Source organism: Myotis myotis, unplaced genomic scaffold (genome assembly GCF_014108235.1).
Source record: "Myotis myotis isolate mMyoMyo1 unplaced genomic scaffold, mMyoMyo1.p scaffold_m19_p_8, whole genome shotgun sequence".
NCBI classification, from domain to species: Eukaryota; Metazoa; Chordata; class Mammalia; order Chiroptera; family Vespertilionidae; genus Myotis; species Myotis myotis.
Genome location: NW_023416390.1, coordinates 21,739,804 through 21,756,015, shown reverse-complemented (window position 1 = coordinate 21,756,015; position 16,212 = coordinate 21,739,804). Strand labels below are relative to the sequence as shown.

The 16,212-nt window shown below is 42.3% G+C and overlaps 1 protein-coding gene across 1 annotated transcript; it reads right to left on the bottom strand.

Annotated features, from left to right (window-relative positions):
- Window positions 1-1,589: 1,589 nt before the first annotated feature.
- On the bottom strand, window positions 1,590-2,089 carry LOC118661486 (60S ribosomal protein L21-like; the record flags this gene model as incomplete). Its single annotated transcript, XM_036319584.1, has 1 exon — window positions 1,590-2,089. A coding segment is annotated over one exon (492 nt), but the record flags the coding sequence as incomplete, so codon positions are not given.
- Window positions 2,090-16,212: the final 14,123 nt, after the last annotated feature.

Sequence of the window (16,212 nt, the reverse complement as noted above, 5' to 3'; positions counted from 1 at the left end):
AACTTTTTAAACAGGGGGCCAGTTCACTGTCCCTCAGACATTCCACACATGCACACTGCGGGCCCAGGATGAGTCGGCTGCTAAGCAGGACAGGGAGCGTCGCAAAAACACCCGGCGGGCGGGATAAATGTTTTCGGTGGGCCGCATGTGGCCCGCGGGCCGTAGTTTGAGGACCCCTGGTATAGCCTATTGCTCCTAGCATGTTACTGTATAAGACAATATGAGCTTAAATCAAGCACAGGAGAAAATTTAAAAAAATTTTTAAAAATATATTTCTTTATTGATTTCAGAGAGGAAGGGAGAAGGAGAGAGAGATAGAAACACCAATGATGAGAGAGAACCATCAATTGGCTGCCTCCTGCACACCCCGCACTGGGGATCAAGCCTGCAACCCAGGCATGTGCCCTGGCTGGAATCGAACCTGGGACCCTTCAGTCCACAGGCTGATGCTCTATCCACTGAGCCAAGCTGGCTAGGGCAGGAGAAAATTATTTAATTGGGATACTTGGTAAGCATGAGATATATGGGGCCACTACTGGCATAACAATGCATACTGTTTATTTTCTTAAAAATTAATATATTTTTATTGATTTCAGAGAGGAAGAGAGAGGGAGAGAAAAATAAAACATCAATGATGAGAGAAAATCATTGATTGGCTGCCTCTTGCATGCCGCCCACTGGGGATCAAGCCCGCAACCTGGGCATGTGCCCTGACCAGAATCAAACCAGCAACCGTTCAGTGCACCGGATGACGCTCATCCAACTGAGCAACACTGGCCAGGGCTATCAGTAATTACTTTAAGTGTAAATGTATTAAACTCACTTTATTAAAATTAAGAAATCTGCAGGATGCATTAAAAAAATGCATGATTGAACTATATGTTGCTCATAAGAGTCTCACTTTATATCCAAAGACACAAATAGGTTGAAAGTGAAAGGGTGAAAAAAGATATTCCATGCAAATAGTAATCACAAGAGAGATGGGGTTGCTATACTATTATTAAAAACAACAAAAAAGATTTTAAGTTAAAAGTTTTTATAAAAGACAAAAAAGGACATTATCTACTGATTAAAGGGCCAATTTATCAAGAAGATGTAATAATTATAAACATAACAACAGAGCCCCCAGACTATATGGAGCAAATATTGATAGAATTGAAGGGATAAATAGCCAGTTCTATAATAAGATAGTTGGAGTTGTATTTTGATATCCCACTTTCAATAATGGATTAAACATCTAGACAGAAGATTGATGAGGAAAAAGAAGACTTGAAGAACACAAGACCAATCAAACCTAACATACATATGTAAAACACCACTTCCAATAACAGCAGGATATACATTCTTCTCAAGGGTACATGGAACATTCTCCAGGATAGACCAGGTGTTAGGTCATAAAAAAATCTAAATAAATTTTAAAAAGACTGAAATCATAAAATATTTTCTTCAACCATTAGAGAATGAAGCTGGAAATCAATAACAGAAGGAAAACTGGGAAACTTACAAGTGCATGGATATTGAACAACACACTTTTATTTTATTTTATTTTACTTTATTTTTTATCAGCACAGAAGTCTTTTTTATTTTTCCCCACTTATCATGCCATGAATTCATAGGGAATGGGTTCCAGCAGCTCAGGCTCCTTTCCATTTGTTCTCACAAGATGTGCTTCTCTGGGTGGAGCAGGCTGACGCTTCAGTTGAACCCAGGTACCTTTCTCTTTGGCTTCCTTCTTTTTCTGATCATTTTCCTTCACACGTTTCAGGAAGCTGTCTCGGCTCTTAGAGTGCTTAATATGCTCAATACGTACATAAATTCTCTGGGCAAGAATCTTGCCCTTAACTTGCTTATTCACAATTATGCCCACTGCATGCTGGGTGACATTGCAGACTCTTCCAATTTTGCCATGGTAACATTTGTGGGGCATTCCTTTTTGAACAGTGCCCATTCCCTTGATGTCCACAATATCACCTTTCTTGTAGATTCGCATGTATGTGGCCAAAGGAACAACTCCATGTTTTCTAAAAGGCTTAGAGAACATAGAGTGGGTGCCTCTCCTCTTTCCCTTTGTGTTAGTTATTTTGGCGAATTACTGGAAGATAGCGGTTCCGGCCGAAAGGTGAACAACACACTTTTAAACAAACAATACATTAAAAAAGAAATTGCCAGATAAATTAGAAAGTACTCTGAGATAAATAAAAATGAAAATACAATATACCAAAACTTATGGGAAGTAATGAAAGCAGTGCTCAGAGGAAAATTTATTGTTTGAAATGTTAAAAAAGAAGAAAGATACCCTAACTACCCTCTGAAAAGATTAACAAAATTGACAAGATTTTGGCTTGATTGAGACAAAAAAGAGAGAAGATGCAAAAAACTAAAATGAGAAATGAAAATACACACCTTACATAAATTAAAATAATTAAGAGAATATTATGAACGACGGTATACCAAAAAATTAAATAATGTAGATGAAATGAACAAATTCTAGAAACACACAAATTACCAAAACTCAAGTGTAGAAAATATCTACAGACCTATAACAAGATATTGAATCAATAATCAAAAACTTCCCAAGAAAGAAAAGTTTAGGACCATATGGCTTCACTGGTAAATTCTGCCAAAAGTTTAAAGAAGTAGTACCAACTCTACTCAAATTCTTCCAAGAAACAGAAAAGGAAGGAGAACTTCCTAACACATTCTATGAAGCCAGTGTTACCCTGATATCAAAGCCAGACAAAGATACCATAAGAAAAGCAAACTATAGATCACTATCTTTTATGAATATAGATTCAAAAATCCCCAACAAGCCCTAGCCGGTTTGGCTCAGAGGATAGAGCATCGGCCTGCAGATTGAAGGGTTCTGGGTTCGATTCTGGTCAAGGGCATATGCCCGGGATTCGGGCTCAATCCCTAGTAGGGGGCGTGCAGGAGGCAGCTAACCAGTGATTCTCATCACTGATATTTCTGTCTCTCTCTTCTTCCTCTCTGAAATCAATAGAAATATATATTTTTAAAAATCCCCAACAAATTACTAGCAAACCAAACTCAACAGCACATTAAAAAGATTATAGCCCTAACTGGTTTGGCTCAGTGGATAGAGCATTGGCCTGTGGACTCAAGGGTCCCAGGTTCGATTCTGGTCAAGGGCATGTACCTTGGTTGCGGGCACATCCCCAGTGGGGAGTGTGCAGGAGGCAGCTGGTCGATGTTTCTCTCTCATCAATGTTTCTAACTCTCTATCCCTCTCCCTTCCTCTCTGTAAAAAATCAATAAAATATGTATTTTTTAAAAAATTAAAAGAATAAAAAGATTATATACCATGATCAAGTAAAATTTATCTCAGGAATGCATAAGAATTCCTGCAACCAAGGTACATGCCCTTGACCAGAATCGAACCTGGGACCCTTGAGTCCGCAGGCTGATGCTCTATCCACTGAGCCAAACCAGTTAGGGCTATAATCTTTTTTTTTTTTTTTTTAAATATATTTTTATTGATTTTTTACAGGGAGGAAGGGAGAGGGATAGAGAGTCAGAAACATGGATGAGAGAGAAGCATCGATCAGCTGCCTCCTGCACACCTCCCACTGGGGATGTGCCCACAACCAAGGTACATGCCCTTGACTGGAATCGAACCTGGGACCCCTCAGTCCACAGGCCGACGCTCCATCCACTGAGCCAAACCGGTTAGGGCAGGGCTATAATCTTTTTAATGTGCTGTTGAGTTTGGTTTGCTAGTAATTTGTTGGGGATTTTAAAAAATATATATTTCTATTGATTTCAGAGAGGAAGAAGAGAGAGACAGAAATATCAGTGATGAGAATCACTGGTTAGCTGCCTTGGTTCAACATAAGAATATCAATGAATGTAATGCATCCCATTAATGGAATGAAGGAAAAGAAAAAAGAACTCAGTAGATGCACGAAAGACATTTGACAAAATTCAGCACCCTTTCATGATAAAAATACTCAGAAAATTAGGAATAAAGGGAATTTTTAAAACATGATAGTGGAATTTATGAGAAAAACATCAAAACTACTATCATACTCAATGGGGAAAGACTGAAAGCTTTCCTCCTCAGATGAGAAAGAAGATAAAGGTGTTTGTTTTCACCAGTGCCATTTGTCATTGTACTGGAAGTACAATGGAAAACAAGAACTCAACTATCTCTATTTGCACATGACATAATTCTGTATAAAGAAAATTTCATAGCTCTAGCTGCTTTGGCTCAGTGGATGGAGCTTTGGCCTGTGGACTGAAGGGTCCTGGGTTTGATTCCAGTCAAGGGCACATGCCTGGGTTGCAGGCTCTATCCCCAGTAGGGGGCATGTAGGAGGCAGCCAGTCAATGATTATCTCTCATCGTTGATTGATGTTTCTATCTCTCTCTCCCTCTTCCTTCCTCTCTGAAATAATTAAAAAAGTATATTAAAAAAAAAAATCCCATAGAATCCACAAAAACTGCTAGAGCTAATAAATGAATTCAGTAAACTTTTAGTGTTCAAGATCATCAATACACAAAAATCAGTTGTGTTTCTATACTCTAGCAAGAAACAATCTGAAAAGGAATGAAGAAATCAATTTCATCTAAAAGAATAAATTACCTAGGAATAAGTATAACCAAGAGGAGAAAGGTCTGTACACTAAAAACCACAAAACAGCCCTAACTTGTTTGGCTTAGTGGATAGAGCATCGGCCTGCGGACTGAAGGATCCCAGGTTCGATTCCAGTCAAGGGCATGTACCTTGGTTGCGGGCACATCCTCAGTAGGGGATGTGCAGGAAGCAGCTGACCAATGTTTCTCTCTCATCTATGTTTCTAACTCTCTATCCCTCTCCCTTCCTCTCTGTAAAAAATTAATAAAATATATTAAAAAACAAAACAAAACAAAAACAAAAAACAAACCACAAAACATTGCTAAAAGAAATTAAAGACCTAAATCAATGGAAAGACATTCCATGGTCATGAATTGGGAGACTACTGTTAAGATGGCAATACTCCCCTAAAGCATCTACAGATTCAGTGCACCCTTTATCAGAATTCCAGTGGCCTTAAGCTGTGGTTCCTTTACACAATGGAAATACTCTCTATTCAGCCATAAAAAAGAAGGAAATCTTACCATTTGCGACAGCATGGGTGGACCTAGAGAGTACTATAGTAAGTGAAATTAGCCAGTCAGAGAAAGGCAAGTACCATATGATTTCACTCCTATGTGAAATCTAATGAACAAAATAAATTAACAAACAAAATAGAAACAGGTTCATAATGGCTGAACCAATTTGCATTCCACTGTGGGGCTCAGCGGCCAACAGTGCATGAGGATTCCCTTTTCTCTACATCCTCACCAACACTTGTTTGTTGATTTATTGATGACAGTCATTCTGACAGGTTTGTAGTTCTTCATTTCTTTTATCCAGTACCTGTTGCTCCTGACACATTTAGGTGATGAATAGAATGAATGAATGAGATCTATGAGATATGAATGAGTGAGAATGAATGAATGAGATCTATAAGACATGTGGCCATAGCGATGAAGCAAATGTCTCCTGGAGGACATTGGTGTTTGTACAGTGATTAACACACTGTCCTGGATGAGACTGCCTAGGAAAGAGGGTACAGGAAGAAGAGCAAGGGTCTTAGGACTGTGTGCTGGGAGCCCCAACAGTGAGAGGTCAGGCAGGAAAGGAAACAGTGGTGGAGGATACCATGAAAGGATAGATACAAGAGTGTGATGCTAAATGCTATTGGGAAATTGAGATAGGACTGAGAGGTGTCCAAGGGGAGAACTGGTTTTGGTGGAGGGGTGGGGCTCAGTGGCCAACTTGATGGGCTGAGAATTAGGAGAAAAAGGATGGAAAACACACAGTTCTCTATAGAAATCTAGCTGTAGGGGAGGAGGGATTGAGTGGTAACTGGAGAGAGAGGATTCATCCACCATTGACATCATACAGGTTCTAACATCAAGAGAGATACCCTAGCTGGTTTGGTTCAGTGGATAGAGCATCAGCCTGTGGACTGAGGGGTCCCGGGTTCAATTCCAGTCAAGGGCACATACCCGGGTTGCGGGCTCGATCCTCAGTGGGGGGTGTGCAGGGGCAGCCAATCAATGATTCCCTCTCATCATTGATGTTTCTAACTCTCCCTCTCCTTTCCTCTCTAAATCAATAAAAACAAACAAAAAACCAAACAACAACAACAACAAAGAGAGAGCCATCCAAGGCAGGTGCTGTGGCCCACAGGACTGGGTCAGCCTTTTTGGTCACGGGGAGAGAGCACCTTCTCTGCCTATCTCATGATATTGCTTCTACACTGCTGTCTGTATTATTTTAAAAAATACATTTTTATTGATATCAGAGAGGAAGGGAAAGAGAAAGAGAGAGAAACATCAGTGATAAGGGAGAATCATTGATTGGCTGCCTTCTGCACACCCCGCAATAGGGATTGAGCCTGCAACTTGGGCATGTGCCTTGACCAGGAATTGAACCATGACCTGGTTCATAGGTCGATGCCAAACCACTGAGCCACACCAATCGGGCTGTATTATGTTTTTATTGCAGTCAAGCTACCATGCTTCTTCAAAAATGTTAAGAATGTCCCTAACTGGTTTGGCTTAGCGGATAGAGCGTCGGCCTGCGGACTGAAAGGTCCCAGGTTCAATTCCGGTCAAGGGCATGTACCTTGGTTGCGGGCACATCCCTAGTAGAAGGTGTGCAGGAGGCAGCTGATAGATGTTTCTCTCTCATCGATGTTTCCAACTCTCTATCCCTCTCTCTTCCTCTCTATAAAAAAATCAATAAAATATATTAAAAAAAGAGAACAAATCATCTTAAAAAACCCGTTAAGAATGGAGCCCTAGTCCTAACTGGTTTGGCTCAGTGGATAGAGCGTCGGCCTTTGGACTGAAGGGTTCCAGGTTCGATTCTAGTCAAGGGCATGTATCTTGGTTGCGGGCACATCCCCAGTAGGGAGTGTGCAGGAGGCAACTGATTGATGTTTCTCTCTCATCGATGTTTCTAAGTGTCTATCCCTCTCCCTTCCTCTCTGTAAAAAATCAATAAAAAATATTTTTTAAAAAATGGAGCCCTAGCTGGTTTAGCTCAGTGAAGGGTCCTGGGTTCCATTCCGGTCAAGGGCACATGCCAGGGTTACAGGCTTGATCCCTAGTGGGGGGCATGCAGGAGGCAGCCGATCAGTGATTCTCTCTCATCCTTGATGTTTCTATCTCTCTATACCTCTTCCTTCCTCTCTGAAATTAATAAACATATATTTTTTAAATAGTTAAGAATGGAGAATATACTCTAGAGGCCTCTTTCCTCCCCCATTCTCTCCTCCTGTTCCCTTCCTTCTCCCTCCTCCCAGGTAATTCTGTCTTAGTACTTATTTTCTTCCTCCCTCCCATTAGTATGGAAGAGAGTTGAGCAGTTTTCTTTGTCCACAAATAAGCGGCAAGAGACAAGAAATGGAAGATAAAGCAAAGACAATAATGAATAGTGTGAGGCTTCTGAGAAACTGGGAGATGGAATCTAAGGGTGGCCAAGGGACAGCAGCTCCACTGTGGCAGGAGCAAAGGAGGAAGGTGTGGACAGTGGGTCCAGCAGTGGGACCCATTGGGTGTCAGGAAGTAGAGAGAGGTTCTCATAGCTCAGCTCTGATTGTCTTTTGTGTCTACCCCAATCCCTGAGACACCATCTTTCACATAATCAACTATTAATATTTGTCAAATGAAAGGATACATGCAGAAATCCTTTAAAGCACAGCATAGATAACATATTTCTTAGTTTTTCAAAATGAAATACTTATTAACTTTAGTTATCATACAAGTAACGTATGTCCCTAGAGTGGGTGGGGTTCTATTCTTTTTAAAAAAAATATATTTTATTGATTTTTTACAGAGAGGAAGGGAGAGGGATAGAGAGTTAGAAACATCCATGGGAGAGAAACATCGATCAGCTGCCTCCTGCACACCCCCCACTGGGGATGTGCCCACAACCAAGGTACATGCCCTTGACTAGAATCGAACCTGGGACCCCTCAGTCCGCAGGCCGATGCTCAATCCACTGAGCCAAACCGGTTAGGGCTGGGGTTCTTTTCTTTATAACCCTGAGCCAAGTTTTGGACACACTTTATTTTTGTTTTAAAATATATCTTTATTTCAGAGAGGAAGGAAGAGGGAGAGAGAGAAAGAAACATCAATGATGAGAGAGAATTGATTGGCTGCCTCCTGCATACCTCCTATTGGGGATCGAGCCCGCAAACCTGGGCATGTGCCCTTGACTGGAATTGAACCCAGGACCCTTCAGTCCGCAGGCTGACTCTCTATCCACTGAGCCAAACCGGCTAGGGCTGGACACATTTTAAAGTGTGTTTTCTCCTTTGTTCTTTAGCAGTTATTATCCTTAGTTTACACAAGAGGAAAAGGAGGCACTGAGTGGTTAAGTTGCCCAACTTAATGTAATTCTAAACCAGGTTTTCTGACAACTAGTATGTTCTTTATGCCATCTCTGTACTCTTAGGAGGACCATCTTTAAGGGGAAATGTTTATTCCTTAAATAGCATCAAGAGGACAAAAGGAATAAATAGACGAGAGATGGGTTTCCTCTGGGGCCTGTCAATGTCACCCATCAGCTCTGTTTCTGGGTTGTGTCTAAAGGCAGGGGGCAGCTTGACTCTGTCGTGCATCTGGGTTTCAGAGGCCTAGGGAATGTTTAGTTTCCTGCTTGTCTATTTCCAAACTTTAGGCATGTAATTTATTGTCTTGATTACAATTTAATGTGGCTGGAAGCTGTGAGACATTCGAGTTACAGATTTGTGTGAGAGGCACAAGGACAATCAGTGCATTTGGGAGCTATGGCTCTCCTCCCTTCTCACGCCATGGTCTCTGTTGGGGAGACCTCAGCCAGCCATGGCTTCTTACCACCACCGAGTCAGTGCTGGCTCCCAGGCAGCGGCTTGTCTATTTCTGTTTTTTTTTTTTTTAAATATATTTTATTGATTTTTCACAGAGAAGAAGGGAGAGAGATAGAGAGAGTTAGAAACATCGATGAGAGAGAAACATCGATCAGCTGCCTCTTGCACATCCCCCACCGGGGATGTGCCCGCAACCCAGGTACATGCCCTTGACCGGAATCGAACCCGGGACCTCTCAGTCCGCAGGCTGACGCTCTATCCACTGAGCCAAACCGGTTTCGGCTATTTCTGTTTTAAATGTTGTTTTTTTGATGAGTAGAAATTTCTGATTATGATGAAGTCTAATTTATCAAAAAATTTAAAAAATGGTTGTTGCATTCTTTTATTTGTATAAGAAGTCTTTAGCTTACCCCTAAGTTATGAAGATACTCATTCATGTTTTTCTCTAAAGGCTTTACAGTTTTAGCTTTTACATTTAGCCTATGAGTCATCTAGGAATAATGTTTGTGTACTATATAGGGGTCAAAGTTTGTGTTTTTCCCATATTTAGTTATTCCAGCACCATTTTGTTGCTAAAACTTTCCTTTCCCCATTTGATTGCTTTGGGGTTTTTGTTTAAAATCAGATGGTGTTTTTAGGATCTCTTCTCTGTACCAACTTAGCAGGTTTCCCCCCTCCCCCATGGCTCAGTATTGCCAGATCTTCTAAATTTTAGAAGAGGACATAGAAACCCAGATTTTTTTAAATATGAAAAAGTTTAAATTTTTAAGAGTTGGGAACCAATTTTAATTTAAATGAACAAAGGAATCAATTCTGTGCAGCCAAAGAAACTCACCTGCAGTCTGATTGCATCCGTGGCTTTAGGACTACTAGTATGAGAGGTAATTTCAGTGGAAGCTGGATCTATGTACAGTCAAGTATAAATCAAGAGCCTTATTTTAAATGAAAGAAAATGGGGATGTTGCTAGGGCACATAAGAGGGTTTCAATAGTCAATGCAAGTCAGTGGGAGTTCACTGCCAGGGCTAGATTAAAACCCAGGGTGTGATGTCACCTTGGTGCCTAGGAGACTGTAGGAGCACATTCATGGAGCTATCTGGAATCACATCTGGAAACAACGCAGGCAGAGAGGGCCAAGAGGTTGATGAGGAGATGCCAGGATGCCCTGGCTTGCAGTGGAGGGACTGACGAGAAGCTAGACAGACCAGTGATGGGAGGAGACAAGGACCAAGAGAGTCCAGGGTGAGCTGATTTGGAGTCAGGGGTCTGCAGTGGAGGGAATGAAGAGAAGCAACGGGTCTCTAACCTGGGGCCCAGCCAGGTGCTTCCTGGAATTGGCCGAAGGCCTCCTTGGCTCCCTGGGTGAAAGTGGAGACAGAGCAGCCAGAAGACATACAGCTGCAGACACCAGCGCTTAAAGGAGATGCTTAGCAGCACGGCATTTCCCCACTCCATGTTTAAGTTCGTTTTTAACATTTTAGGTTTATATTTTACACTTAATATTTAAATAGGAACCAGCTCACACGTTTCAAAAATTAAAAACTATTAATGAGCCAAATCGGTTTGGCTCAGTGGATAGAGCGTCGGCCTGCAGACTGAAAGGTCCCAGGTTTGATTCCGGTCAAGGGCATGTGCCTTGGTTGCGGGCAGATCCCCAGTAGGAGGTGTGCAGGAGGCAGCTGGTCGATGTTTCTCTCTCATCGATGTTTCTAACTCTCTATCCCTCTCCCTTCCTCTCTGTAAAAAAATCAATAAAATATATTAAAAAAAACCCCAAAACTACTAATGAAAACTATTCTTCCGACCTGTTCCCTCTCTCCCCACCCAGTTTTCATCTCCAACCCCTCCACTCCCAGGTAACTATTTGTATAGTTTGTTTTTACTGCAACCAAGGATAATACGTTGGCAGCCACGCCTGTCAGACAGACTGTTGCTTATGCTGGTTGGGTCACATAGGGTAGAGCTCTGAGTAGTTTCCTCTATGTAAGAGAAAACAAGCAAGCCTGCACTAAAGACAGACAGAAGTTTGTTGGAACTTGCTAGAACCTTGCCTCATGAATATGTAAGAGAGTGCTACAGGAGAAGGAAATCATCCTACTCAAATTGTGATGCTGTGCTTGTTATGGCTGAATGTCTGTGTCTCCTCAGAATTCTGAGGTTGAAGCGCCAACCCCCAATGTCATGGTTGTTGGCTGGGGGGCCTTTGGGAGGGAATTAGGTTTAGATGGACTGATGAGGGTGGGGCCCCACGATGATATTAGTGTCTTTATAAGAAGAGGAAGAGACCAGAGCTCCTTCTCTCTCTGCACCATGCAAGCAAACGGCTGCATGGAAGATAGCTGCCTGCAAGCCAGATGGAGAGCCCTCACCACAACACAGGCTTGCTGGCACCCTGATCTCAGACTTCCAGCCTTCAGACTGTGAGAAATAAATAGCTGTTGTTTAAGCCACTGAGTCCACGGGATTTTGTGATGGCAGGCCGAGCTAAGTGCTGGAGGACCAAAAAGTGAGCTAGAAGAAAATGGAAAAATTTTTAGTTCTCTGAACTATACCTTTTCATTGCTTTGCCTAGAGTATCCAAAGGTGCTGTTTGAAAGTAAGGGTTCACACTGCTCTGGAGGAAGGGCCAGTGGACTGGAAAAGGGGATGACCATAGGGATAAGACTATTAAATTCTTGAAGCCAGTGATTAGTTGAGTGACATATGTGGGTGACAAACCTCAATCGTTCATCTCAAACTGCATTCATACTCTGGCACTTGCTAAAGTCTAACCTGGAAGGAATTTAAGGGGAGAATGGAAAAGGTTTGCAAACTTTCAAGGGTGGTGTTAGGTGCAAGATGTTCGCTGTCTAATCCAACTTCTAGGGAGTACAAGGTATTTTCACCTGGATTATTTCACCACCCCCACTGAAGATAATGCTGCCCTCTACTGGATTGTTCTTGCAACTACAGACCCTGGCAACCAGGCCTAGATTCTTTTTAAAATCTCCTTTGCTTTTTTTTTTTTTTTTCAGACGAAAGCAACATACAAATTTTATTATTTTATTGCAGGAGTATAATAAAATATGAAACAAATGAGCTGCCGTTGATGTTCTTTAGAACTTGGCTTATTCCTGTGTGGTTCTTAATCAGCTGTGTATTTTAGAATCACCTGGGAGAATTTCAAAACCCCTGAGGAAAAATCTCCTTTGCTTTATCTAAGTTGGTTTTCCAGTATAGCTAGAGATCTTATGTTCTGCTAAATCATTTCTTTACGGCCATGGTGGAGTCAGCTTTCCCTCCAGCGTTATTTCCCAGAGGCTGGAGGTGAAATAAACAGAAGGCAAGTCACTGTGGGTCTTCCAGTCTCTAGAAATATAATCCATCTTTCTTCCCTTTGTTTTTCTTTCTTCAAAAACTTTTTATTGAACCCTAATTACTAAGATGCCTCCTAGGCCCTTGAGATACAGTGATCAAAATAGAAGCATAGTGTTCCACTTTATAGCTCTACTATACTTTGTATAAAAGTATTTTGAAAGACATTGAAATGATTACCCAATTTTATTATGAACAATCCTGTGATAAACTTGTCCTTCCACTCTTCCTTCCCTCCTGCGTTCCTTCCTTCTCTTATATTAGGTGGGATTGTAGCGTCAGGGTCTGTATTGTTTAGTGCGTTTGGTATCTATTTCCCCAATAGGACCATAAGAATTTTGTATAAAGACAGATAAAAGTGATTAAACATTTATTATCAGTGAGATGCTGTGCTAAGCACTTTCCATGTATTCACTCATTGATCTTCATATCAATCCTATAAGCTAGGTGCTACTTTCATTCTCATTTTACAGATGAGAAAATTGAGGCCCAAGGCAAGTATCTACTCTTCCCGTGGACATACAGGCCACGGGACAGAGCTGGGATTTGCATGGAAGTGGATGGTTTGGCTCTGGATCAGTGGTTCTCAACCTTTCTAATGCCGCGACCCTTTAATACAGTTCCTCATGTTGTGGTGACCCCCAATTTCATTGTTACAAATTGAACATAATTAAAGCATAGTGACTAATCACAAAACAATATGTAATTATATATGTGTTTTCCTATGGTGTTAGGAAACCATCACGATGACCCCTGTGAAAGGGTCGTTCGACCCCAAAGGGGTCGCGACCCACAGGTTGAGAACCGCTGCTTTAGATCCTGCACTCTTATCTCATTCATCATCACAATAGAACCATGCGACAAGTTTTATCCCCATGTCTATGGATAAGAATACTTTGATACATGTTAACAAACTTGTCCAAGATCACAAACTAATAAAGTGGGGGAGGGGGGGAGGCAGTGTTTGAATTACATTCTGACTTCAAAGCAGGGATTTCTGGATCCTTCATGTGCATTTCTGAATTCACGCAGGAGAGTGCCCTGAGATGGGTTCTCAAGTATTCAACTTTCAAAGTTCTTCTCTGGCTTCCACCAGAACTTGGCAATTGGGGGCAGGAGGTCTGCACCCAGGAGGTCATATCTCTGTTAAGTCCTGCCATTATCCTGACAGTCACAACCAAGACCCCGTGATGCACTGACATTCCTCTTCTCTCCTCTCATTCCAGATCACCTTTTGTTTCTAGAACTCTCTCAGTTGGGCACAGTTTTGGTTGTGGGTAACAGAAAGCTTTACTTGAATAGGTCTTGAATAAAGAGAATTTATTGCCTCCTGTAACTGAAAAGTACAGAGAGAAGATGACCTCTGTGCATGGTTTGTTCAGGACTCTGGCTCCTGTTTTGCTGGTTCTCTGAGCTCTGCCTTCCTCTGTATGTTAGTTTTTGTCCTTGGACTGGTTTGCTATTTATGGTAGCAAAATGATGTCCAGCAGCAACAAGACTACATACTTGTTGTTTCCACTGTTGTTAAACAACCAACCTGAACTTGGCTCTGAGTGGATCATCTTAGGCTACATGCTTGTCCTTGAACCTGTCATTTGGCAACGGGGGTAATCCCCGGGGAGGGGGGTGAATCCTCTCCTCCTCCTCCTTTGCCTCCAATTTGGTCCCCAGGTTTAAGTGGATTCTCCTGCAGGAATGTGAAGAAATGCCGATGCGGACATCAAAGCTGACACGTGGCAACATCGATATACTCACAGCCATACTGTGCTGTTCCCGTGGTCTTGCACAGAAGCTGCCATTTAAAAAGCAGGGTGACAAGAAGAGGTCTCCGCATTTTGCCATCAGAGTGGCATTCAGGCTTCACATATCACGACACATGACCTCCATGTGTCTTTGTGGCATTGGATGCTATGCACAGAAAGGAAAAATGTTTTCCCATTAGGAACATTACAGATCCGTTTGTGATGGAGCGGTTAGAAGTGGGAAGTGAGGTTGGAAGATAGTTGGGTGGGTAGACTTGCTGGAACATTTTCAAGTGGGTAAAACATTATCTCATGCCCAGTACGTGTGCCCTTCCCCCTCCTCAATAAAATGCTCTTTCTTGCCATGAAGGCAAAGATTCTTTTTGACTCTTGACCCCCAGATCATGTTCCCACTGGAGACCTAAGCTACCACTGCTGCTCCTCCAGGCTTGAGGGTGGACCAGACTCTTTTCTAATTCTCAGACATTAGTTTAAATAGACTGGAATGTTGAAACGGCTTGACTGAGAGCTTAGGAAAAGCAGAAAGAAATTAAACACAAGGGGCTTAAAATAGATACTAAGATATGGATGCTCAAAAAAAGATATGGCTGCTTGTTCTTGTCTTTCTCAGTGGGTCCCTTGCTGCCCTCTGGTGGCAAACACTCTCTTTTACTGTAGCTGCAGCTTGACCTGCAGGCATTTTGTAGTCCACGCCCCAGTCTCTTTTCTCTGTATCCAGTCACTACTTTCTGCTTCATGAGCTACCTTTTCTCTAGATCAGTGGTTCTCAACCTGTGGGTCGCGACCCCTTTGGGGGTCGAATGACCCTTTCACAGGGGTCACCTAAGACCATCGGAAAACACATATATAATTACATATTGTTTTTGTGAGTAATCACTATGCTTTAATTATGTTCAATTTGTAACAATGAAATTGGGGGTCACCACAACATGAGGAACTGTATTAAAGGGTCGCGGCATTAGCAAGGTTGAGAACCACTGCTCTAGATGATTAATAGGGGGAATGTCCACTCCCTTCAGGGAGTTTCCCATCCTCAGGTCCTTTTTAGTCTAGGCATTAGATCACAATAGTCTCAGGGCAGTAAAAGCAAAGCATGGGTAGCCCTAGGCAATGGTCTCCTACACTTCCTGCTACTAGTTATAAATGATAAGAGAACCAGGTGGAGAGCATGACTTAGCCTTAAAAAAAATGCTTGCTCGGGGCAAAATGGTAGGCACCAGTGGCATGATAAATTTGGCATTTATGGGTAGGTGCATAATTTGCACTCAAACAGATGGACACTAACTTTAAACAATAGAGGATGGTTGGGAAAGAACAATGCCAGACAGAGCAGCCTGGCTGTGTGCAAGTGAAGCTTTCAGGCACACCTTAGGCATGACCATGTGCCCGCAGTAACAGACACTCTGAATCCTAGTGATGATCCATGATCCATAAATCATAGGAGGTATGTCTAGTGTCATTGCACTTGTTCCCTGGCGGAGGATCCAAAGATGACTCAGAGAGGGTCCCTGGTCTAGTGGGGAGGGCTGACTGGTAAAGTGGTAAACACAGCATCGCAGCACAGTAGGGTTCATGTGATAATGGAGAAGTGATTAAAGAGGTGTAAAGCCAGGGGACGACATTAGCTGCTGGGGCAGCTGAGGCAGGTTCCCAGCTCAGAACAGAGAGAGGAGCAAAATGACATGACCCCCACCTCCTCCATTCACTAGTTGCCCCAATGATCCCTCTGTTGTCCAGCCAGACCCCAGGTGGCCTATGCCCCCAGCCCCAGGGCCATTCTAATCAACCAATTGTTGGTAGTGGTTGTGCTAAAGAAGTGCTGGTGGCTGGTATGGAGGGGGTTCAATTTTTCCTCCATATCTCCATCAACATCTCCACCAGCCCCCAGGCCACCCCAAAGGAGCTTACAATATAAGTAAAAATTGTGTGCTTTTTCTGCAAACACTGTTTAAGTACACAGTCCTTCCCACCAGATTACTCCCAAATTCCTCCTAAGTGGAATACTTCTGTGCGCCTTCCTCCGGTGGACTCCTTCTGAAATCTACTGTAAAAAGTCAAATCCTTTCCCCTTTTTGTGTGTCAGGCAAGTTGGAAGCTTTTAAAGGCAGTCTGCTAGGGAATGTAAGGAATAAACAAGTGGAAATAAATATTAGAAAAGGAAGAGAATAAGCATTGTCATCCTTAGAGTGG